Genomic DNA, 25,372 nt, shown 5'->3' with positions numbered 1-25,372 from the left:
CCAAGCAGATATATATCGGTGATTAAGATAAAGTCAAAAAAGCGAATTTAAAGTTAAAGGAAAAACACCAATAAAGTCTAAATTCAATTATTATGTACATGTGTCAAAAGATTTGAATATCGGTTACGCAATGTTATTTGATAAATGCTCATGGTTGCTATTTGTATTTTACTTCGTGAACAAATGTATTGATTCCGTATCGAAAATCGTTCTGAATATAAATGAAATACGTTTTATAGACGTTTAACAAGTTTTATAATAACTCATTTAAATACGAATTTGCTTTAACGTACATAATGCATAAACTTTACAAATATTTTTCAATTATAAGTTTTTGTATAAAAAAAAATATCAGCAGTTTTATGTCTTTGTTTAGAATATCATTTCAGACTTGTAAGGAGGTCAATCATACAAATGACCTCATTCCTAAACCAAAAAATAACGGAACACATTTAAATCCCATTTCTTTACTTTAATTTTAGTAATTACGTTGTTAATATCTTGTAGGGGGTTATATTACAAATGACCTAATTCTTTTAAAAAACGAAACAGATTTAAATCGTATTTCTCTCATTTATGTTTAGAAATTGACTTTATTTGTTATTAATCAAACAGGTATGTAAAACTGTTACAAAAGATTTAAAAACCAGTGTTCAATAAATTTAAATTCTTTACCTTGTACTATATTCAATTTGTCAAGATAGTTTACAATATACGTTTTAATAATAAAGAAATTGCGCAGTCTAGGGAGTGCACAAAGTCCATTGAATTGAGTGTACATGTATTTGATTTAAAGCATACATGGAAATTAACTGATTGGTTTGATAAGAAAAACGTAATCCAATTTTAACATGCGATGCCGACCTAATATAATCGAAAAGATCAAACAAATACATAAGTTGATAGTTGCATCAAAACATGGCACTAATCAAACAATTATTATTAACAAAAAATTATCACCTTTTTTTCAATTTATCATTAACCATGATCGATAAATCTATAAATACGTAGGGTGATGCGGCACTGTTGGCTATTCGCATAGCCTTGTTTATCAACACTGCAAATCCAAAACTAATAGCTCAATGACTTGTCTACGCTGACGTAAAACTAATAAAGTGCATTGAACATTTTTTCACTCTTGTTTTTTTATGTTTTGATCGATTTATTTCAAACGTATCATGTTTAAAGGAAACACATGATTCATTTAGAAAATACATCAAATTTTACTAGCATCTCTGCTTCATCTAAATAACTACAAATGTAAAATACAAGATATACAATGTAACTATTAAAAATTATTGTATCATAGATATAAATTAAAAACACAAAATGTGCATCACAATTAGAATAGTCTAAAGTTTAGTGTCCTTATACAGAAGAAAACACAATACAACGCAATATGAGTCAAGCTGCAAAGTAAAATTAAATATTGAACAATTGAATAAAGGAGACACATTTTACAAATGTAATTCAAATGACAAGATGATTAAGAAGACAATAACAATCAAAACCAAGGAGTAAACAAAGACTCACAAAACCAAAGGACATTTACATCAACAGTTATAAATAATAATTAAGAAACAACAAGAACTCCACTAAAAACCGGGAGTGAAATCAGGTGCTCCGGAAGGTAAAGCATTTCATGCACCGTATACAGCACCCGTCGTGTTCTTTCTTTGTTCAGTTCGGTAATGATGGAAGGTTATTATGACTGAGGAAGAATATCAGATATGATTTCTGACACAATTTGTCATAATGGCCAATCAGCTCATGATGGTGACCGTTAAATTTCTTGAGTGATGACCTGAATTTGACTGATGCATAGCCCTGTCTTAGCAACTTTTGAGACAGCAGTATTCCTCGTTCAACTTTTAGCTTTCAACTCGTAAGAACTTTTAAACATTAAAAAGTTTCAAATAGTTTTGAACAAATATTTTCTGTGTCGACAGCATCAGCCATTCGCCTTCAACACAAACAAAAACAAATTGAATTTCAACCACCAACAAAAACAAATGAAACAGAAGTAACATTAATACCAAAAGTATGAACACTGCAAGTAGAAAATTTATGCATTTTATACGGCAATTTTGGCATTGATGTTTACGTTGTTTGGGCGGCGGAGGCGTTGGTACTTGTGGTATAATAATTGGTGTTGGTTGTGGTATAACAACCGGTCTTGGTTGATGTATAATTACTGGTCTTGGTTGTGGTGAAACAACCGGTCTGGGTTGTGGTATAATAACAGGTCTTGGTTGTGGTATAGGCTGTGTTGTAATAACAGAAATTGGTGGTGGTAGTGAGGGTCGAGTTGGAGGGGTCACAGGTTGTGGTTGACCTATACAACAGCAACAACTGTTTTCGCACGAAAGGCACTTTCCACGTGTACATTTTTGCTGGGGTATTGGTATACGTAATGGTGGTGTTAATAATCGTTGGGTAGGAGGTGTTTGTTGATGTGGTTGTAATATCATTGGTGCAGGCTGTACCTGACTTGATACACAATTTTTACAACATGTACATTCGAACCAATCATTCTCTGGGGGGCGAAGATCACTAGGGCAACATCTCATTATACAACAGCAACAATCTTTTTCGCACGAAAGGCACTTTCCGCATGTGCATTTAAATATATCATTTTTGGGGGGATCCAGCTTTGAAGGAAAACATCTGCACAAACAACACGCAAAAGACTTTTGACACGCAAGACATTGTTTCAAGATACATGTACAGAAATCGTTCTCTCCTGCATACGATGGAAAACATCGTAAAATACAGCAGCAAAGATCTCTTTCACAGTTCATACAATCCCCACATAAACATTCAAACCAGTTTGATTTTGGAGGTTTTTGATGTTTAGGAAAGCAACGAAAGCTAAAACATTTACACGGTAGATGACAAGACAAGCATTCCCCACATCTACATGTACATATATCAGGATGAGAAGGTTTTAAAAACTCAGGAAAACATCTAAAAATGAAGCATGGGCAGAAGGACATTGTACAAGCCAAACATTGACGACAGGTACAATTCCAAATGTCATTTTTAGGGGGATTCAAGTGTGTTGGACAACATCTAAATGTAAAGCACTTACAAGGTCTTTCAAAGGCAATGCAATCACCACACCTACATGTACAGACTTCAAACTTGGGTGGAACAAGGTGGGTCGGGCAACAACGTAGAAAACAACACAGACAACTTCTTTCACACCTCAAGCAATCGCCACATTTACATTCAATGACATCGTCTTTCGGAATAGGTAATTTTGTTGGAAAACACCTTATAAAACAACATTTACAAAACTTTTCACAAGATAAACACTGTTTACAAGTACAATCACAAGCTTCTGTGTCTTGTTCCGGAAATCGTGACGGGAAACATCTTAAGATGCAGCATTTACAAGACTGCTCACATTTCCATTTGTGCTGTGCCCTGAAAAGAGAAAGTTTCTTTTTCATTTAAGGAACATATTTTTGAACTTAACATACAGCGTCAATATTTTTAATTACTATTCATTTATGTTAAATGTTCGTGCACTTTTGTGAGATCAGGATGATGAGCAAGACATTTGGCGTTTGTAAACCGAGAATTGTATGTTTGAAGGGTCCTAAATTATGCATATTAAAAAGCTACCATCATTAAGAGTAAAGTATTGAATGCTAAAATATTATTTGATTAATCGGTTTTCTGTTAGGCTATTGGCCTGTTTTTCAAAAAAAATGGGGTGAGGGGGGAACACCCTCTGAGAATTTGATACAAATTACTAAAATAAAATATAGTTAGCAAAACAGATAAAAGAAGATGTGGTATGAGTGCCAATGAGACAACTCTCAATCTAAGTCAATGTTTGTAATGTTTGTGAGTAATTGCTGAGTCTGCTGATTAAAGCATATTATTTCCAAAAATACAGAACATTTTTACAAGGTACAGCATATTCAATAAACAGTTCGTGCTAGAATGAACACTTTTTATAATCTTTCTTGATTTTAATGTATTTTGTGCAACCAATACTATTGATTTTATTGTTATGTCATTTTAGAAAATTTTGCGTTTTATGTAATGTTAGTCCTTAGTACAAATGCATTCGACTTAAAGACACAAAAATCAAAAGAAATTGACTTATAAAAAAGTAAATATGTGCGAAATTTACTGGTGGTCTCTCTACACAACGTCTATAGTTATCACATTTATCTCATTTCACTGTACACGATATGCGTAGAAGTATGCGTAGAAATATAATCAAATATCACACAATAGAATTGACAATGATGTCGTTCCTTGCCTATACAACACTTTTATAAATACAACAACCCCACATACAAAATTATTAAGATTTAAGTCACCACATATTCTGCAACGCACACTTGAAACATACTGACCCTTAGAAATGTAAAATCAATATCGCTTAAATTAATAAAATATGAAAATATTTACCTTTCCGCATCATCGACTTTCGAATCACAAACATCACAGTCACATTTCTTGGCGATGCAGTAAACCAGTATACAGGGCAAAAAAGGTATTGCCAAGACAAGAAACGGTAACATAATGATCATTAAGCATGTTTTAGTGTTTTCATTGCATTCACAAGATTCACATGATTCACAGCAATCTGTGTTTCTTTGTGTCTGTCTGGGACTATTGGTTTGTGGTTGTGCATGGTGTCTATAGAGATGAGGACTTTCTCTGCTATCGATATGTCTTAGACTTCCAGTCCTTATTGGATGTCTATGAACAGGGCGTTGACGAATTGGATTGTTCCAGTACACCGTACAACATTTGCAACTTGTAAAAAAACGCCATGATAACTTAAAAAAGGAAAATAGTCCGTTAAGAGCAATTAATATTTCAGTTGCATCTACAGTGCAGTCCAATGTGCAAACATCATAAAATCCCATAATTAACATTATCTGGGAAATTTCAATAAAAAATAAAAACACGAACGTTTCTACGTATTCGAGGTTAATCTTTTTATCTTTCATGTCACCTTTTATTTCATGAAACATTTGATATATGATATGTAGAATCTGAATCACAGATAATATTGTTGCTACTATTGTAAATACCAGGAAAATAAATTGTATAGTTTTCCCAGTTCCTTCGCATTCGATAGTAAATTCTACATTTTTCACGCTTCGTTCTGCAGCGATTGTGTAGTTTCCTGTTTTGTTCATTTCAGAATATTCGACCCAATCAAACACCAGATCAAGGATAATAAGCACAATAGAAATTATATGTTTTGCTAGGTTAAACATTTTGCGTCTTTCAAAATGAGGCTTCTTCTTCCATTCGTCATTTTCTTCTGCAATTTGTGTATTAATCGTTGATTCTTCATGTTCTTGTTCTACATTTCTTGGTATATGCCTACGTTTTAGAACATTACAGCGTCCTGCTGTCTCTGGTGATAAAATAACTGACGAAGGTTGGTTTTCTTCTCGACGATCAGTCGTATGTGTAGAATCAAATTGATTCATTTCAAATGCAAAACTTGGTCCAGGAACAGGATTGTGAGTTAAGATTGAAGAATTTTGCGAGGTCGGTTCAACACTCTTTGATATTGGATTTTCATCCTCAAAAATATCAGTTGTTGCATTAGATGGTCTCTTTTCCGTTTGATATGCTGTCTCTTGTGTTCCCCTTGTCTCTGAATAAGTTGTCTCTTGTTGTTTTCGATTATCTAGATCTGTTCCCTCTAATTTAAGCATTGTGTCTAGATTCTCTGCCTGGGATGGTATTTCTGTCTCTTGATGTGTTGCATCTGATGATCTCTTTTCCTTTTGATATGCTGTCTCTGGTGTTCCCATTGTCTCTGAATTAGCAGTCTCTTGTTGTTTCCATTTATCTTGATGTGTTCCCTCTAATTTATACATTGTGTCTAGATTCTCTATTTCTGATGGTATTCCTGTCTCTTGGTGTGTGGCATCTGATGTAACGGTTGTAGTTCTTGTCTCTGGATCTATTGCCGGTAATGTGTCAGTTGTTGGTAGATTTGAAGTCTTAGGTATTTTGTTTATCGACAAATCCATTGTTTCTGGTGTTTTCATTGTTTCTATATTGGTTTCCTCTAAATTTGTCCTTGATGCATGATCGGGAACGGGATTACTTTCAGTTTTAATTTTATTTATTTGCTCCGTATCAGGGACACCATCGGATGACTTAATATCATTATTTCTAACGTTCGATATCTGTAGCCTTTCTGCGTTTAAAGTATCCTGCTCTATTGTTATACTTTTCAAATCAATCTCATGGTCAATTGTATTCTCATTCGATGTTTGTTTCTGTCCTGAATCGAACTGTTGATATGTTTTTAAACTTGCAGAGGATTCACCTTCTAGACTTTTATTATCCATCTCCAAAAAGGGATATAGAATTATAGACTCAAACAGTAAGTTTTTGAATATCCCCTCTTAAAATTAGATAAATTGCAAAAAACACTAATATTTTCTTTTATATCTGTTCTTTGCGTAGTTTTCTCGATTAAGGTGTGCTGGGAATATTTGAATCATTCTGCCTAAAAATAAATACAATAAATGTGTTTATTGTTTTATACCATGTTAAGTGTACTTGTATTCTATAATAAATACATACATGTTATTTATGGTTCACAATCTACAGATCTTTATAATCTTTTTCTTGCGATAATTTATTGTTACTAATATGTATCAGCACTTGTTGAAGTGGGTTCAGTAACCTCGACGACCGAGTAGTGTAAATAGTTCATTTACAAGGATCACAAACCTGTCAAAACTGGCTTTCGACAATCTTAAGTCAGGTTAAACTTAAAGTGGGCGAGCATATTTTTTTCTGTTAAAACTGAGGTATAGTCTACAAAAAATTGAAAATATACTTTTCTATTATATCCTTCGTCTTTTTGTATTTCAAACCAGTATGAATTATGCCCAATGTTGATAATTCGTTATTTTGTTAATGTAAGTTATGGACAACAACGATCCGTTTTATATCGTCAATGTGCAATTGCGCTTAAGTATTTAAAACTAAATAATATTTGGACACTAAAATGAGGCATATAGGGTTACATGTATTATTACAAATATAAAGTGATTTACTTGATTGTTGTTCAATAGTTGTTCAAATATGATTATTTAAAGTTAAATGTGTGAAGAATTTCGTTCAACTTAGATTGTATACACTTTTGGATTGTTGTAAAAAAATTGATATGTATATCTCGTCGACACTATGATATACTAGTACTGTGGATTCATTGATATTCGTTGAATACCAATTTTCGTGGATTTGGTGGGTACAGGAGAACCACGAATTTAAATGTTCAACGAATTACAAATTTTCTAAAGGAATGACTGTAGACTCTGCCAAAACCACGAATTTAAATATCCACGTATATGTAAGTTTTCCTCAAACCACGGAAATTGGTACCCACGAAAATAAATGAATCCACAGTATATCATACATTTCGGGTATTGAATCTGCAATATGATTGATAAAAATATAACCAATCATATTTGACTTTCAAACACAATTCTGAAAGGCCAATTTAAATTGCTATTAAACTTTTAAATTACTGTAAATTCAGACATTTTTCCGATGTTTTTGTTATTGCAAAAAATGCGATAAGGTTATAATTGCAATGATTTTAACTCTTATTTTGAAATTTTTAATATGAAATACAAATGATTTTTCTCAATATCTCCAAAAATTAAATCGCATTTAAGTCAAAAATGACAAAATCGTAATAACAATGCACGCAATAATTTCTGAATTTACCTAGTGTATTGCAGCTTCTTTGTCATGTTTATTGCAATAAAGAGTAGATTCATACGTTTGTTCTTGGATGCCGATGACCTTGGGAACAACAATATGATTCTCTAAGAAACAATTTAATTCCAGCATTTAGTTCATTGAAAAATACAACTTCAAAATGCTGGATTTTTGTCACAACATATATATTTTTACAATCGGTTTTCCTATGTATGTGAACAAAATGTGTTACTTGGCCTACCATCTTATTTCTTGATGATTTTGAGACAGATTTTAAACAGAAGCTTCTCAAGAAAATGATATAAAAACGGCCTTTATTCTCTAATTTTCCTTTCTAGGACTTCAACATTTGGTGACTGTATTGACTGCGTTTAACCTGATCTTAACATAATCTGAGTTTTCTAGTAACAAAACAAATCGCTACAGTTAATCAAAAATAAGGGAGGAAGTCCTACATGTTTACACTTCAATAAAATTGCTTTACCTGACTTGCCATGAGTTAAAGCTAGACGTATGCTTTTAGTGGCTTTCATCGATTACTGGTTCTAGTCCTTTTCATTTTTTTACTCAGATTTTGATTTCATATATTTCATCCTTACTCTCAGAGAAATACATGAATGCATTACATAATAGTACATTTCGAGATGTTAACCACAGGATAACAACAAAAACCTGAATATAATTTACGACAGTACGCAAAACCAGCATAAAAAAATTCAATAAACGTTTTATATGTTTTTAAAGTGATTACAATTATATAAACAATAATTGTGTATTGTCTTGACATATCAAAGATATAAGGATGAGGCTTCGAAATGCGAGGCTCTGCCTTCAATATAGCTTTTTTCCCGTTTCGGACCGAATTCTTATATCGTTGATATGTCAAGTCAATGCACTATTATTGTCTTTATACTGCAATCTGAAAAAAAACATTTTCAATTGTTATTTAATGTGTTAATATTATTTATTTATAAAACATGGAAAAAAATCACCTTCGAAAAGGTCTCATCTCAGGTGGCGAAATATACCACACAATGAAATGTACATTACCTGTTGAAACCCGCAATGTGAGAATGGGCTAAAATATCAGCATGGCAAAAAGCATAATGATTTATTAAAGATTTCAAACGAAAAATATAAACAAGTGAAATATGTCTTTTTTTTTTTATTTTAAAAGAAATAAGTTTCAGCCGTTGTTGTAAACACGGAAACAAGAACAGGTTGAAGAGTTGTAAGAATAATTATATATAGTCTCGGCAACTTTTATTTAGATATTAATGATGAAAGTTGATATCGGGTCAGTGACTGTATATGACATAGAAATATATAGTCAACGCATTTTGACTGTCCAAATAGAACGAGTGCAGTATGAATTACAATATTGACTACTGTTCCCTAATATTTTACATTTTATTTTTGTTTTGATCATGCACATTGTAGAGTAAATATAATGTAGTTCTACGTGACTGTCATACAGAGATTTAGCTGTCTTGAAACCAGTTTTCTACATAAGGTAGTGCCTTTACCAAGTTAGGAATATGACAGTTGTTAACCATTCGTTTTACATAATGTATATCTATTTTTTCTATCTTTTAAATATATATTCATATTTATCACCATATCTTAATCTATTGTTGTTTCAAAATAACTCATTTAATATGTATTTGATAGTCACACTTAAACTGAGGCATAATGCTAGTGTCACTTTATGTAGGAGTAAGCGTAATATTCAAACAGACTGACGTTTCTTTCTACTAATTTATGTTAATCTATACCTTAAAGAAACATATTATTCTCTTATAGTCTGTATAAGAAAAATCTATAGTTGGTCTTTAAATACAGATTACCTTTTACTATTTCACCGAAATGAACACAGCTTAAAGGAAAATAAAAATAATTCGCCGAAATTTCCTTTTACTTCCTATTTCTTAATAACAATAACGATTTCAGCTGAACTAATCAAATATAATTTGTAATATCGATTTGTATAAAAGTCGTTATATATCATGTGTTCTTATTAATCAATTTATTGGTTTGTATATTCAGTTTGAGCTGGAAAATAAAAGAATAAAAGAATTAAGGAGTATTAGTGCACGAAACAAATTCCCACACACGTAAAGCAAAATTCAATATAAAATTCACTTTGCGGTCTTCAAAACGAACAATTAATCAAACCGCACCAAACATATTAGAAAGACGCTATCACTTGCTCGATAGACATTTGTTTAAGGTGTTATGACTATTCGTAAGATAATATTCCTCTGTCCACGTATATTTGCCAATTTTTTCAGTCAGTATAAAAATGAAAACTAAGAAAAATACACTGAATAGTTAAAACATATAACGCGTCTGGTACTCAAGTTGTGCATGTTATGTACAATATAAAAAAGAAGATGTGGTATGATTGCCAAAGAGACAACTGTCCACAAGAGACCAAAATGACACAGACATTAACAACTATAGGTCACCGTACGGCTTTCAACATTGCGCAAACCTCCATACCGCATAGTCAGCTATAAAAGACCCCGATATGACAATGTAAAACATTTCAAACGAGAAAACTTACGGCCTTATTTATATAAAAAAAACAATGAACGAAAAACAAATACATAACACATAAACACACGACAATCACTGAATTACAGGCTCCTGACTTGGGACAGGCACATACATAAATAATGTGGAGGGGTTAAACATGTTAGCGGGATCCCAACCCTCCATCTAACCTGGGACAGTGGTATAACAGTACAACATAAGAACGAACTATAAAAATCAGTTGAAAAGGGCTCAACTCATCAGATGGACAAAAAGACAAGTGGACGTGGCCGGGTTCTTGTAAATGACAATTAACAATTATCTATGAACATATTGGCAAAATGAAAGGTATTATGTTTGTGATTTAAGGTTTATTTATTTATCACAAATGTTCAAGGTTTTTTTATTGTTTTTGTTGTACTTTTTTTATATGCAAAAAAAAGACACTGCAAACTTATTCAAGATGTTCCATCAAAATTCATTATCTTCCCCCTTATTTTTCTGAAGTGATATCTCAAAATTAGAAAAATTATATGATTTTAGTTTTTTTATTTAAACATATAAAAATAGATTTTGAACAATGCGGTATATCTTTTTATACTGTTGGTCAAACCCTAATATTTATAATTTTGATCAACTATTTAAAAAGTATTGTTATATTAGTAAACTATATAAATTTATCAATGTAATAAAAGTCAGATCTCCAAATTTATTACATTGTACTTTCCACAAAGGCATGTAATAATTGCACCTTTATAGTTTAATATTCTCTATAGCTATGTAATTGTAGTTTTTAATGAAAAACTAACTTAAGGGTATTCGTATTAAATATAAATTAAAGGAGATGTGAGGATTACACAAATAAGGCAGCTCACAGTTGTTGTTTTTAAGCGATTCAAAGATACCCCTCGTCTTACTGTTCTTTATAGACACCTAGACATTATAGAAATGTTACAATATATGAGATCATCAATTTTCTTGAGCAAAACGATTTTTTTATTAAAATTGCTGTATCTGAAATGTGCTCGTATTCAACTGTTAAAACATCAAATATGTATTGTATATATTTTTCATCTTGTATTGAATTATCTAATTGCTATCATCTTGACATTTTGTATATTGTACTTTTTTGGAGAGGATTATGTTAATTTGTTATAACTTGTATCCGATCATATTGTTTATTTAGACAATAACATTATGTCTAAACTAATCCTGCGCAAAAAAACAGGACCACTAAGGGATTCTTGAATTTGACCTTATTTTCTGTTTACCAAATGTTACAGTCCAGAAAAGTATTTCCACTTTCAATGAACAATATTACGACGGGATTCATTAGAGAAGACGGGTCTACCTATCCATCAAGTACATCTGTTTTATTTGTATAATTCTCACATCTCCTTTAATTTATATTTAATACGAATGATGTTATATTTGTTATTCTCGTGGGATTTTGTCTGATGCTTGGTCCGTTTCTGTGTGTGTTAGTTACATTGTAGTGTTGTGTCGTTGTTCTCCTCTTATATTTATGCGTTTCTCTCAGTTTTAGTTTGTTATCCCGATTTTGTTTTTTGTCCATGGATTTTTGAGTTTCAACAGCGGTATACTACTGTTGCCTTTATTCATCACTATTTTGGTAGATTTGGTCTTCACTTTATCTTTATGTTTAATGTAAAGAATTTTAGATTGCTGTTTGGTTTTTTCATTTTGTCACTTTATGTACATGCATAGCAGTAGCCCATAGTTTTTGATTGCTCCTGATGTTCTACGTATGTGTGCGATACCTAAATCAGTTTTTGTTACAATTTTGTCGGATCTGAACATTCATAAACTTCGGTTGTCTTCATCGAACACAGTTTATGAAGAATATCAATGTCATCAACATTAAATTAACTTTATGTATTGATATATTGTTTGTATATTGTGAGTATCCAATCCGTTCAAAGAAGTGGTATTTTGTGTTTATATCTGGTTTCTTTTATATCATTTCTATTTTACTAATTAAGCTGATTCTATCACTTGAATGTAAAACATTTTAATTCATTAGTAGTTTTATCTTTGATATGTCATGCAAAATTTACTGATATATTTGATAAAAACCTTCAAGACTAGTATTTTAAATTCTGAAGTTCATTGGTCAGAGTTTCTTTTTTTTGAAGTATTGTTAACAATAATTTTGTACAAGTAACAGTACCAGTATTTAGATTTTGAAAATGGAACTTTCTTAAAAAATTATGTAAAATCAAAGACAAAGTTCATAATGCCAAGTAAAGTATTGTCGTACCTTGAAATATTGTATGGTCTTTTCCTCTCCCTCATAGTCTTAAAAAGTTATATATGCGGTTTTTAAATATAGTTTTCCCTTCAGTTATGTAGAAAAGAGGAGTATTTCGCCGAAAAGCTTTTAATACTTCCTCTTACTAGCCAATCATATATGACCCGATTTTCGCTAGACTAATCGAAAGGTTTCTAAAATATATGTAATATTGATTTTCATATATGACATTAAACACTCGAACTGTCTTTATAGTAAAGGAAAGGTAAACCTTCTATCATTTCGAAATTAATCCAACTCATACTTTCAATAAAGCAATGCATTTGTTCATTTTCAATAAATAAACTCATCGTACATACCGGATTTACTATTTAAAACGAAAAACGCGCGTTTGTCTTCAAAAGATTCATCAGTGAAGATCGTATCAAAAAAGTTAAAAGCCCATATAAAATACGTTGTACGATGTTGAAGAGCACTGACAATCCTATCCAAACTTCAGAAAGATATAAAAGAGGTGGAGATAACGGAGAGACATTCAAACTCATATGTGAGAAATAAACAGACATCGCAATGGCTAAAAAAGATACCCATTTAGTCTGTCAAATTTTTTGAGACGTTATAGGACAAAACATTGACCTGTAGATGTATTTTTATTTTTGATATTGTCTTTTATTGGTTTTCATTCTTTTTTGTGTTTGTAGGGTTGACGTATATTCGCTTTTCCTTTTGATCTAAATTGTTTTATGAGTAATGTCGTAAAACGACTTGTATATGCAATACTGAATAGACCAATCTCTTCACCTCCCCACAATAAAGTCGTAAGTCGTAATTTTCAATTAGAATTAATGACACACGCAACATCTTCAATGATAGTTGCAAACTAAAAAAATAAATTGGCTCCATTTCAATATCGCCGATATCCACGTTTAGATGTTTGATAATAACATTAAGGATACCAATTTTATATTGTACCTTTTTGTTGACATAATGTGATATGAACATTAGTTTTAATCATCGGTTCACCTTATAACAAAAGCATACCCAAGTTAAAGATGAACTTGACGAATCTTATAAAACGAATAGTTTTTATAGCTTTGACGAAATTTTCTTATATCAAATGCGCAAAATGTGGTTATCAACAACCTTAAAGTGTTGTACAAATAATAAGGTTATAGCTTTCTTGATATAAATCACGTAGGTTTTCCCTATTTACGATTGACTTTTGGGTTATAAAGTACGAATATTGTTCAAAATTAAAAATATATAAGTTGCATCACTTTTGCAGATAATAATGTTAATGAAAAAGTATCTCCAATAAAACACACAAACCTTCATTATGTTTTTCGATAATTCTGAATTTTGAATATAAAAAGTCTAACTCTTGTTACATTTAGACAAAAAGAATTATCCACAGTCTTAGGTCAAAAGTGTTTCACAAATTAGACATTCTCTTATTATTTCAGGTAAAAACATTTTTTTTTTAAATAATTTCAAAAATGAACCTTGGGTCCGATTTTGATTTCATTTCTTATGTTAAACCCAGTTTTGGTTTTTATGAAATATTTTTATGACATGTCATTATTGCAAAATCACAATGGTATATATATATATATTAAAGAAAGCGTCATTTGTTTATTAAATCACTAAATAGAACTTTCCTTTCATATCATTTCAAGAAACTGAAAACATTTCGGTTTTTAAGGAATGAAAATCTTCAATTCGGACAACAAATATCTTTAAATGAATTTTGGTCAAAGAATTGTTTTTATTCGAAGTAATCTGGAAATTTTTGATAGGTGAAACCCTTTTGATATAAGACGGTATATTCTATCTCCTGTTTTAGTCATAGTTTAGAGATAATCAGGTTTTATGTATGTAAAAGACTTAAACATAACAAAAATCAGCTCAAATAAATTATATGATTCTACTGTCAGCAAAGACGATTACGTAAAATCAATTTCTAAACAGCAATTGTTAATTTCAGATTCGCTGAGGAATAAATTGTTATTGGGAATGTTGCTTGCAAAAGGATAGAAGCAAGTTAGTTAATTTACCAAAAACTGTACAAAACCTATTTCAAAAAATTAGCTGCACATAGGCATACACTAAGATCATTTGATTTAAATAAACTCATCATGGATACCAGGCTTAAATTGTGTACGTCAGACACCGAGTTTCGTCTTAAAAAAAGACTTTCGAATCGAAAACAGTTTTAATGTCAAATACTAGTCAAGTGCAAAGTTGAATAGCATGCAGGACCCAAACTTCCAAAATGTTTTCAAAAACAACTCAGTTTAAGGAGGGATGGTGTCTTCCTCCATCTTGGATTTTAAAAAAAAGTCGACAACACTGGTCTATATCTTAAATGAATAGAACTAATTTTGAGAGAAGTATGCAATTCTTGAAAAATACTTTTCGTTTTGATAAAGAAATTTCTTTGTTTTATCATATTTACGGCTGTATTTAACCAAATATATTTAGTATTTTGTTTGATTCACTTTATTTTCAACTTTGCTACATAAGAGCACCATATTCGCATCGATTTTTTATTGGGTTGGGTTTGCTTGTTTTGAGTTTTTCTACTTTGCGTTAGTATACTGTTGTTCGTCTTGGAACTTTTTTGCCATGGTCAAACTTTCCTTTATATCTTTCGTCACTCATTTTAACAAAGAATTATCAAATTCTGAATAGGTATAAATAAATAAAACAGATCCAAATGTGCGGTAAAAAAACAAATTAAACTCCTCAAAACATCATTCAAGTAGAGAAAAGAAATGGGTGCAAATATTCAAAGATTCTGTGAACATTGCACATAATTATGACATGCACCTAGTGAGCAATATCAGGTAGAAAAACGTAATCTAACTAAAAACTCAAGTAAAATAAAATGTCAACACGTCACATAATTTGCTTATCCTTTCTGGGGCAAATGATATCCTTCAATGTTTTTAAGGGTTTGTTTCATGTTGCTTAGCCACACCACAGCGAAAACTTAAATGACAAAAAGACGAACCATTACATAACACGGCATCGTTAGTCAAAGTCGACGTACATTTTTGTAATACGTTTCCACTTAAATTTCTAATTATTTCATTTATACTTGAAAAGTAAGTGGAGTGGTACACAATATTCTTCTCCTTGAAAAATAAGATGATGAATAGCATTGAGTATTGTTGCATTGGTAAAAAATAGTATTACATTGGGGTAAAAACATATTTAAAAAGTTAGCCGCGGTCATCTGTAACACATGTATACCATAAAGCTTAACTAAATCTTGATTTGTGCAAGTTTGAGACCAGTTTGGGATCCTTTTATGGACAAAAAGCTTCCGTATAAAAATATTACAGGAATAGTATGATACATGTTAGGAAAGCTAAACTTAGAATAGCATGGCAATTAGGAAATATATAAATATTACATATGCAAGCAATGCAGAAAGGGCTCTTCACCATGTGAAAATTATAATTACGTTCAGTAAAAGCGCTTTTGACGCATGCAATTAACATGATTAATAACGTGCTGTTTTCATTTTTTACCTTCGAGACTTGTATTTATCCGACCATACATCGATATTAATTTTGTTGCAATAAACGGTCAATAACTAGTTAGATCCTTTGAATAATCAAATTATATATGGTATTTGCAGTGCAATTGTTCTAATTGTATACTTTACATCAAACACGCCTTTTCCAAAATAAAATATTTGACTTATACCTGTAAATTTGTCAAGTCTGCAAATAAGAAATTGCGCCATCACCCCTATTGTAACATTTTGACTGATTGTTGTAATTTTTCTTGCATCTGGTCGATGCCACTGCTGGCTGACTATCAGTCACAACAGCTATCAACTCAGTGATCAGTGTATCGGTACTGATTTTTTTAATTTATGACACACCTTTTTAATTTTCAGTCTCTAATTCTAGAAGTTATGAAGAAAACAAAAGTTTCAACTCACTCAGGGAAAAAAATATGGATTTGCCTATAATTGTAGGTCGGATTTGGCTGTAATTTTATGTCCATTTTATATAGCTGATATATTCTGTTTGGTTCTCATAATTCTTGGACTTCCAATGTCTGAAATTGACCGTTCCTTGTAAATGTAATTCCAGGCAAGCTCTCCGGACGGATATAATTCATAAATGTTGTCGTCATATAGATTAATATCATCACTGCATCGAGTGTGATACAATAATTATCCACTCGAGGCAGTTCAATGTCTAACATCAAATTCTCGAAGATGAATTAGCATGATTAATATCGAATTACACGAGATTTTGTGGTGGAATTTCTTGCCTTATAATTTTTCTAAGATATGTATACAATCAAATTTAAAGCTTTTCGTGTTGATAAAGAAAGTTATTTGTTTTATCATATTTACGGATGTATTTAACCAAATATATTTAGTATTTTGTTTGATTCACTTTATTTTCAACTTTGCTACATAAGAGCACCATATTCGCATCGATTTTTTATTGGGTTGGGTTTGCTTATATTGAGTTTTTCTACTTTGCGTTAGTATACTGTTGTTCGTCTTGGAACTTTTTTGCCATGGTCAAACTTTCCTTTTTATCTTTCGCCACTCATTTTTTTTTAAAGCTTTACTTTTAACTGAAACAATAGTGTTACATTACAACATAGAAAGACATACTATAAGGAATCAATTAAAAAAAGTGAAATTAAAAAAAATACTGAATTCCGAGGAAAATTCAAAAAGAAAAATCACTAATCAAATGATAAAATCAAAAGCTCAAACACATCGAACGAATGGATTACAACCTTTTATATTCCTGACTTGGTACAGGCATTTTTTTTATGCAGAAAATGTTAATTAAACCTGGTTTTATAGCTTGCTAAACCTCTCACTTGTATAACAGCCCATCAAAATCCCTTAATTGACAACGTTGCGTGAACAATGAATATTTTCCACTGTAATTATTGGGCCAAGATCATTATAGATAGAGATAATTGTAGCAACAAGAATGTTCAGTAAAGAAAGATCTACAAACACATTACCAATTAGTATGGCGTTCATTATCACTGGACTAGTATATATTTGTTTAGGGGCCAGCTGAAGGACGCCTCCGGGTGCGGGAATTTCTCGCTACATTGAAGACCTGTTGGTGACCCTCTGCTGTTGTTTTTTATTTGGTCGGGTTGTTGTCTCTTTGACACATTCCCCATTTCCATTCTCAATTTTATAATCCTTCTTTTCGTATGATCTTCAACCAATGTGTTCTTTCTTTGTGACTTCATCAGTCATAGTCATGAATCCACCCGTACAAATGATTACGCATCACGGTATTCGTTAAGCCTTGTAACAAAATGATTTTTTTATTTATCCGTGTGAGTTATTTTATTTGGCGGCAATTTGTCTAAGATTATGGTTGTCTTTCTTAACATCTCTACTATTATTTTTATGATTTTGCTGTAACATTGTGTCATATAACTAATTTATTCGTTCAGTGTATGATCACTTGTTCGTTCATTTGTCGTTTGAATGAGCTAAGCCATCTATGACAAACCAGACGATTTTAATTTTGAAATTATCAATTTACCCCACCTTATATACCAACTTCACCTGTATATGAGTTATTTATTTCCCAACTTCTTCGGTCGGTATTCAAGAGCAGCTCCTACTCAGACTTCGAGGTAAAACGTCACCCAGTGTCTGAACAGAAAATTGATGAACCCTTGGTATGTCAAAAACGTCTCGTCCTTTTCCTAAAAAAAGTTCATCTAAAGGTACCAAATCCTTGTTGATCAATATTCCGTAACAACTTCACAAATAGTAAACAATGGTGATGGAGTATAGATTCTGCGTACTGACGTTGTTTGTCATCTTTATAACGAGATATAAAATTCTTCTATTGGTCTTTATTGATATCAATTTTACTGTTAAGTCTGTTTTTGTAATATCTATTTTACGTGACTCTGTACCAATGCATGCCTTCATTGTATCATTGTTAAATGATTTGTGTATTCTTATCTTTCATGTTTGCTTATGTCCTTAGTCTTTATAACCTTTTGTGTTTCTTTGATAGATATGACGTGGCTGTGTGCATATACATGTCGTCATTATGTTACTGTGTTGTGAGAATTTGTGTATTCTTGTCTTTCATATTTGCTTAATATGCTTTGTATATATTCCTATTTGTGTTTCTTTCACACATAATGACGTGGCTCTAGCTGTTTTAGAAGAAATTCAAAAAAAGTATATAGACGAGCTGCAAGAAGGACATTTGAAAAATTCGAATTTAGATTCTGCAGAGGAAGAAATATAGCCCATATTCTGTTCGTACTATGAACGACAAAGTTATTGTATATCTACCTGTGTGACGCCTAACCCGCGATTCTACCTCAGAGTTAATTTTAATCTAACCATGTGTCTGTCAGGGTATGGTTCGGTCCCAGTACTTAAAGTCTTACAATCTTTTATTATTGTATTTTACATAGATAAATAAAATCGTATAATAAAAAAGCAATGAATGAGATTGTTAAATTTGATGTATGCCTTTTTGTGCTTCTTTCTTACATTTGTTTGTTTTTATAGTTATGATTCTAATATAAAGTTGACTGCTGTACCCTTATTTTCCACATTTTTACCTATTGTGTTTGGGCTTTTCATTGTTCACGCAACGTTGTCAATTAAGGGATTTTGATGGGCTGTTATACAAGTGAGAGGTTTAGCAAGCTATAAAACCAGTTTTAATTAACATTTTCTACATCAAAAAAATGCCTGTACCAAGTCAGGAATATAAAAGGTTGTAATCCATTCGTTCGATGTGTTTGAGTTTTTGATTTTATCATTTGATTAGTGATTTTTCTTTTTGAATTTTCCTCGGAATTCAGTATTTTTTGAATTTCACTTTTTTTAATTGATTCCTTATAGTATGTCTTTCTATGTTGTAATGTAACACTATTGTTTCAGTTAAAAGTAAAACTTTAAACCAGTAGATAATTCTTAGTTTCAAACGCGAGTAACTTAGGCTCACAATTATATGGACTTTGTTTCACCATAAGACATTGTGCGGTTATGCAGTTGTAAACTTAAATTCTACTGGCTACCTTGCAATCTGCTAAATAACCATATCGCCGTACATAACACTATTAAATTATCCCAATAGAAGAAACCTTATTACAAAATATGTACCTGTAGCCACTCAGAAATCGTGTTGTAATATGTTGACCTTTTACCAATGTGCTCAACCTATTGACCTGAAATCATGTGGGCTATAAAAAGAACAAAGTTAGGTACACGCTGTCATGTGATAACCTTCGTGTATTTCCCTACATAAGGCAAGATAACCTGTTATCCGGTCCGCTTGTGGAAAATTCCACTGGTTGACATCTATACATGCATGACGCAATCAAGGTCTTTATCAGTCTAGAGAACTTCAAACAAAATATATGTATTATACATCTCTGTATTATATTATACAAACAGATTTAAAAAGAATGTTTTTCGTCCAGAAAACCCTTAAAAATATAATTAAGAAAACAAATATAAGATGGAATGAAATAAAGTGAAATACTCCCGATCACAAGTTTAACCAAACGGTAAATAATAATATATTCTAAAACTATCAGATTTGTTCTTCTTCAAAAAATGAAGTCATTCTTTTTTTTATATAAACAATGGCTACGGAACAGTTGCTGAAAATTAAGTAATCATGTTAGTTGGGTCAAGTCATGATAAATTATGATATGTTCTAAAGCTATCAGATCTGTTCTTCTTCTAAAAATAAAATCATTCTTTTTTATAAACGATTCATGAAATGACTGTGTGCTGTTTCCTTGTTGGGTTGTACTTAAATGTTTAGGCTTAAACGTATTGCATGGCAAAGGTCCACTAAATGGCAACAGCGGCGCTTTGTATTCCTTAGCAGATGTTTACAGAGTCTTTTGTCCGACGTTATACGTAACAGAAATAAGTGTGGTGTTAGCTGTTGAAATATTCGGTAAAGGAAGAAGGACAAATTGCTCAAGTTTTAGGAAGCACTGTACAACTTGAGCTTGATAAATCACGAATAGTTGATGATGTTTCACAAGCAGTTAAGGCTAATGCTATAGAAGGTTCAGTGATGCTTTCTGTTAAAGTCTGTCTCATACGTATATTATCATCGTTATCAACCCGCTGATACAAAGAAATGGATGCTACTGACTAATGTCCAGTTACGGCCATGATATGTGCATTGCAATACGAGTTTAAAGCTAGAACAGTAGCCCCGGTAGCACAGATTGACACCGTCTAAATAGTCATGTTACTTGGGTCAAAGCATGATAACTTATATAATATAGATTGTGGTTGTCTCCCTTCGCCGATATCAGCATTTCAGACAGTCGGATAGTTATAATTGTTTTGAGTCAATTCTAAAAAAAACATTCATGTATCAGGCACGGACCATTCAATTTTCAGGGTTTGGGGTGAGTGTTGTGAAATTAAAATGAAGATATTTCTGGCCCTGAAAAAGTACATTGGCCATACGATAATTTTCAAAACAACAGTTCCGCATCAAAATCCCTGCCTTAAATGTTCGATGCCTGAATATCAAAGTAAACAAGTTTATGCATTAACATAATGTTATTATTTATACAATCCTATCTATTATAGAGGGGCATATAGCAAATTTGAAATAATCAGGCAGGACCCTCGAATTTATGGTGAAACAAATTTTGAAGAGCATTTACAAAATCAAAAGGCTGAATCAAAAATTGGTCACAATATAAGATGATTGGGAATATAGAAAAACTCGGGTTGGCAAGCTTGAACAAATAGACCCTATGGAAATTTTTCCAAAAACTGTTAGAAATAAAACAAATTTAGCCATGCAACACTTCCCTAAAAATAAAAGAGTGGTTCCCATAACAAAGCAAGATCATTATGTCAGCTGAACAAAGTAAAATTTGACTTCTTTTTTTAGAAAATAACAAATGTATCGTAAAAACAATTTACCACAAACGTTTTTGGTATTTGAAAGTCAATAATTTCCATTCCTATGTATCCGTCTTCTCAAGACTGGGGGACTTTATCAACCTTACTATACCAAAATACAACTAGGTGTACGTGGTCGGTGTTCTATCGATCTCACAGAAAGGAGTTCAACAACCTGACTATACCCCATAATATAAGGTCAAGTAGGATAAACGAAAGAACAGAGGAGTAAATCAATTTAACTTAAGAAGTAAATCGGTTTATATGTACAGGCGTTGACAGACAAAAAGGTCGACAGATTGACACTAGAATGGTTGACAGATTGACACTGAAAATCGTGATATGTTGACACTAGAAATGTCGACAAGTGTAAAAGTCTACAAGTTGACAAACGTTAAGGTCAAACAGGTTGACAGATCGACACGTTGAAAAGTCTATAGGTGCATAGGTCGACAGGTTGACAATTGTTTAGGTTAACAAGTCGACAGGTTGACAGTTTTAATTTTACAGCTAAACAAGTAAATATATTTAAAAATAATGCGAATTTGAGAGGATGTCGTTTATTTAGTAAGAAAAATGAATGCCAAAAGTATGCTTATGATTTGAGACATGTTTTTTCAATCGTTGTGTCTACCATTCACCAATTGTGTGCCCATCTCGACCCCTGATAAGCACAGATTTAATACTTCAACTGGGCTTAACCACTTTTACGATAATTCTTTCCATTTTTAATATTTCAACCGGGTTAAACTTTGCCCAGCTTACTCGGGTGGTAACTATTAAAGTCCACTATTTTTAAAAACCAATCTCGTCCTTAGAAATCCGAGTTCAGATTTGCCTGGTTGAAGTTATCAAAATCAATAGGCTTCACGTTAATTTGCTTTAGCACAGCTTTGAGTCTTTCCGAGAATTAAAATTGAAGACGACGGGTGTAACATGATCGCAATAACTATTTGACCTTAAACCTGCGACAATTGTTGTTCAATCCAAATATCATGTCTATGTATTTAAATAACCAGAACAACTTTTTCACAATCATAATTGATTTATTATATTGTTCGACATTGTTAAACTTGTTCATTAAAACGTAACAACTCTTGTAAGGGATCTTTCGTGTATGCGTTAACAAATATATGCATGGTCATGCCATGAATTATTCCTGAATAGAAGATTGTAAAAAAATGGGGGGATAAATATTTCAAGAATACTTTTGTCATGTTAAGAAAGTTCCAATACCTCAAATCAAATACGTGCACTAAGTTTGCATTGTTTCGTCGACTTCAATACTGCAAAATGCAATTTGTGTCGAAGGTGTCTTTTTTGTTCCACAGCTTGAATACAAATTATACTTCTTTGTTAATATTAAAACAGGTATGCCATTTGTATGAAATGTGTCATCCGAGCTACCTTTCGGGGCTTTTTAAAGCTGATTATGCAGTACGGGCTTCACTCATTGTTGAAGGCCGTAAGGTGATCTATAGTTGTCAATTTCTGTGTCTTCTTGGAATTTGATTTTGTCGACACGCCTATTTTTTCTCTTCCCGCGACAGCATTTTTTTTTATCTTTTATCTATCCCCGGCGATGCTTTGAATGGTGATAGTAACACAATGATACCTTCAATCCCTCTGCCTGTGCGTCGGTTAGTTAAACCCCTCATGACACTCTCGAATCTGCATCCTTCAAGGGATTCTAAACATGACAAATTAAGCACAACGCGATATGTTTTGTTTTTACTTGCTATAATGAACTTTCGAGATAAACAAAATAACTGCTTTTCTTGATAGATTATTTTTATTGTCACTCACGACACTGATCATTCATTGGAAAACAAACTGAGTTTTCAATAAGTCCGAATATATAATCATGTTTGGTGTTCTCACAAATAATAACAAAAGCCCTTAATGTCAATGGCACTCAAGTAAGATAATCCCCTAAACTTTCTGATAATCAAAAGAAGGACGAAAGATACCATGCATTTTGATATACCTAAATATTAGAAAACATAACAACCTACATGCATATATTTACCTAAATTACTGAACTTATGTACTTAATCTTTGATCAACTTCATCCTTTTCAGAATAAATATGTTCAAAAACTAATTTTTACGTATACTCTGTGAACGCTGCAAGTCTTATTCACAAATAAGTTGAACAAAAAAATCTGTTTCTTCGAAGATAGGAAAATGGTTAACTGTATATCATTCAAAATATATCTGTGTCCCATCCGAACAAATTTTACCTTTTCGTATATATGTTCAGATGTAAGACTAGTGGAATGCGCTAGCTACTTTGAATCGATTTGAACTAAATTGAGAAAGGGAGACAAACATAATTTCATAACGACCAAATTTAGGTGTATAACAATGTATAACGTACGTCAAAATACGACTTTTTGGTTTTATTTACAAGTTTAAAGGTGAACGGAAGATAATCATAAACATTGTTTTGAAAGTTTCATCAGCCGAAAATTCTCTTGTAAACATTTAAACTCGTTGAGATTTTTGTACCTGTCGTAAGTCAGGAACCTAATATTAAGTGGTCATCGTTTGTTGATGTTGTTCATAAGTCTTTGTCGTTTCTCGGCTTTTTTTAAATAGATAACACCGTTGATTTTCCTGTTTGAATGGTATAATACTAGTCATATTTGGATCCCTTTATCGCTTACAGTTCGGTGTGTGCAAATAAACTGTGTTGAAGACCATTGTTTTATACCAATAATAGTTCACTTTTAAAACAAATGATGAGACATCGATGGAGAGCTGTCTCATTGACAATCATACCACATCTTCTTGTTTGTCACTTTTCAGTTATATACATGTAGCTTTTTGCTTCTGATATATTTACTTGGATTTCAATTATCCAGCTTCGGTGATTAATGTAAATTCCGAAAAGCGCGTCGGACGTATACAATTTATAAAGTGTTGCTATTCTTTTATATTTTTTTCTCCATAAGAATAAATTACAAAACTTTGTATAAATAGATTTAAAGTTATATGAAAAACACCAATAAAGTCTAAATTTATTTACAATGAACTTTTGTCAATTATTTTATTATCGCTTTGATGCATGTATTGTAATTTGATAAATGCTCATGATAGCTATTTGCACTGATACCATATCTTCTTGTATCTATATATTATTAACCAAGTTTATTCATCATTCATTCAAATATGTATTTATTTTAATGTACATGATTCATGAACATTACAAATATTTTTGAATAATAAGTTTTTATTTAAAAAAAATATCAGCAATGTAATAAAACTTTTGGGTTAGGTAAGAATATTTATTACTACTTCAAATTTTTTTACGATAAATTTATCGTAACGTACATGATGCGTGTACATTATTAATATCTAAAAAAGTGAGCTTTTATATGAAAAATAAATTATCAATGTTTTAACATTTTTTTTAGTATATCATTTCAAATTGTTAGAGGGTCAATCATTCAAATGACCTAATTTTTAACAAAACGAAGCAGATTTAAATTGCTTTTTTCTACTTTAATTTTAAAAATTAACGTTATTTGTAATTATAAAACAAGTATGATCATTTATCAAAACTGATAGATTTAAAAACCAGTGTTCAATATGTTTAAATGCTTACCTTGTACTATTTTCAATATGTCAAGGTTGTATTCAATTTGCGTTCTAATAATAAACAAATTATGCAACCTCAGGAGTCCACAAAGTTCATTGAACTACGAGTACATTTAGTGTAAAGAAATTACTACACGTACATTTAGTTTAAAGAAAATACTACGCGTACATTTAGTTTAAAGAAAATAAAACCCGTGCATTTAGTTTAAAAAAAATAAAACCCGTACATTTAGTGTAAAGAAAATACTACGCGTACATTTAGTTTAAAGAAAATACTACGCGTACATTTAGTTTAAA

The 25,372-nt window shown here is 31.6% G+C and overlaps 1 protein-coding gene across 2 annotated transcripts; it reads right to left on the bottom strand.

Annotated features, from left to right (window-relative positions):
* Positions 1–1,203: 1,203 nt before the first annotated feature.
* Positions 1,204–25,138, bottom strand: LOC139498324 (uncharacterized). 2 transcript variants are annotated; one of them, XM_071286695.1, is made up of 3 exons: positions 25,083–25,138; positions 4,432–6,508; positions 1,204–3,429 (listed from the first exon to the last, which is right to left on the bottom strand). In XM_071286695.1, the coding sequence occupies exons 2-3, from the start codon at positions 6,345–6,347 to the stop codon at positions 1,896–1,898; spliced, it is 3,450 nt and encodes a 1,149-aa protein (XP_071142796.1). In that variant the 5' UTR covers positions 6,348–6,508; positions 25,083–25,138; the 3' UTR covers positions 1,204–1,895. The 2 variants fall into 2 exon arrangements, with proteins under 2 accessions (XP_071142796.1, XP_071142795.1); XM_071286694.1 differs by lacking the exon at positions 25,083–25,138 and adding an exon at positions 12,551–12,677.
* Between the last annotated feature and the right edge of the window lie 234 nt (positions 25,139–25,372).

This window comes from Mytilus edulis, chromosome 12, assembly GCF_963676685.1.
Source record: "Mytilus edulis chromosome 12, xbMytEdul2.2, whole genome shotgun sequence".
Lineage (NCBI taxonomy): Eukaryota > Metazoa > Mollusca > Bivalvia > Mytilida > Mytilidae > Mytilus > Mytilus edulis.
This window is presented reverse-complemented; position numbering and strand designations above follow the sequence as displayed.